At 60.4% G+C, this 1,067-nt stretch overlaps 1 protein-coding gene across 1 annotated transcript in view; it reads left to right on the top strand.

Annotated features, from left to right (window-relative positions):
- EMH_0021030 (kinesin motor domain-containing protein, putative) overlaps window positions 1-921 on the top strand; it is a gene marked incomplete at both ends in the record, with an annotated part of 8,623 nt that extends 7,702 nt beyond the window's left edge. The window contains 2 exons of the mRNA XM_013501678.1: window positions 1-508; window positions 709-921. Of these exons, the coding sequence (XP_013357132.1) occupies window positions 1-508; window positions 709-921 (721 nt within the window). The remainder of the gene's footprint in view (window positions 509-708) is intronic.
- Between the last annotated feature and the right edge of the window lie 146 nt (window positions 922-1,067).

Genomic DNA, 1,067 nt, shown 5'->3' on the forward strand with positions numbered 1-1,067 from the left:
ACAGCTGAGGCCCTCGCCCGTCAGCAGCAGCAGCAGCAGCAGCAGCAGCAGCAACAACTGCAGCAGCAGCAAAATACCATTTGAAGCGTTTGCTGCAGCAACAAGGTTCACAGGGGGGCCCCCAGACAGTACCCTAATGCCCAGCGCACCCGCGAGGGCCTATGGGGGGGGCCCCCCATTCCGCTACCCCTCAGCAGACTACCAGCAGCAGCAGCAGCAGCAGCAGCAGCAGATGCTGCTGCTGCGCTCGTGGGGTACTGCTCATAGACGCAGTGCATCGTTTACATCTCCAGCGGTGCCTGAGAGAGAAGAAGAAACAGCAGCAGCAGCAGCAGCAGCAGCAGCAGCAGCAGCAGCACAACATGGTGCAGCAGCAAGAAGTTTTAGCCCGCTGATGCCGAGACAGCTGCTGAACCCTCTCCCCTTCTGCAGCAGCAGCAGCAGCAGCAGCAACCCAGCAGCAGCAGCAGCAGCAGCAGCAGCAGCAGCAAGATCCTCTGGGGTCCGGGTCTGGCGAAGCGGGAGCCTCTGCAGCTTCCGAGACAAGTCGCTGGCTCTCCCGCCTCTCCCTGCTTCTGCTGCTGCTGCAGCTGCTGCTGCTGCTGCTCCTGCTGCTGCTGCTGCTGCAGGGGACGTCTGCTACAGCAGCGCGCGAAGGTACGGCTACTTCTAAGCGAGCAGCAGCACCTGCTGCTGCTTCTGCTGCAGGAGCAGCAGCACCTGCTGCTCCTGCAGCAATGGCAGCAGCAGCACAAAACAAATCTACAAACAAATGAAGCTGCAGCAGCAGCAGCAGCAGATGCAGCAGCAGATGCAGCAGCAGATGCAGCAGCAGCTGCAGCAGCAGCTGCAGCTGCTGCTGGAGCAGAACAGGTGCACCAGCAGCATCTGCAGCAGCAGATGCTGCAGCAGGAGGCGTAGCAGCAGCAGCTGCTGCAGCAGCTGGCGTTGCAGTGGCTGCAGCAGCAACAAGCTATTGCAGCAGCAGCAACAGCAGCAGCAGCAGCAGCAGCAGCAGCAGCAAAGTTTTATGTTGCTGTTATGCCTCTTGAATGGCGTTTAATCAG

Source organism: Eimeria mitis, genomic scaffold, assembly GCF_000499745.2.
Source record: "Eimeria mitis Houghton genomic scaffold, Emh_scaff733, whole genome shotgun sequence".
Classification (NCBI taxonomy): domain Eukaryota; phylum Apicomplexa; class Conoidasida; order Eucoccidiorida; family Eimeriidae; genus Eimeria; species Eimeria mitis.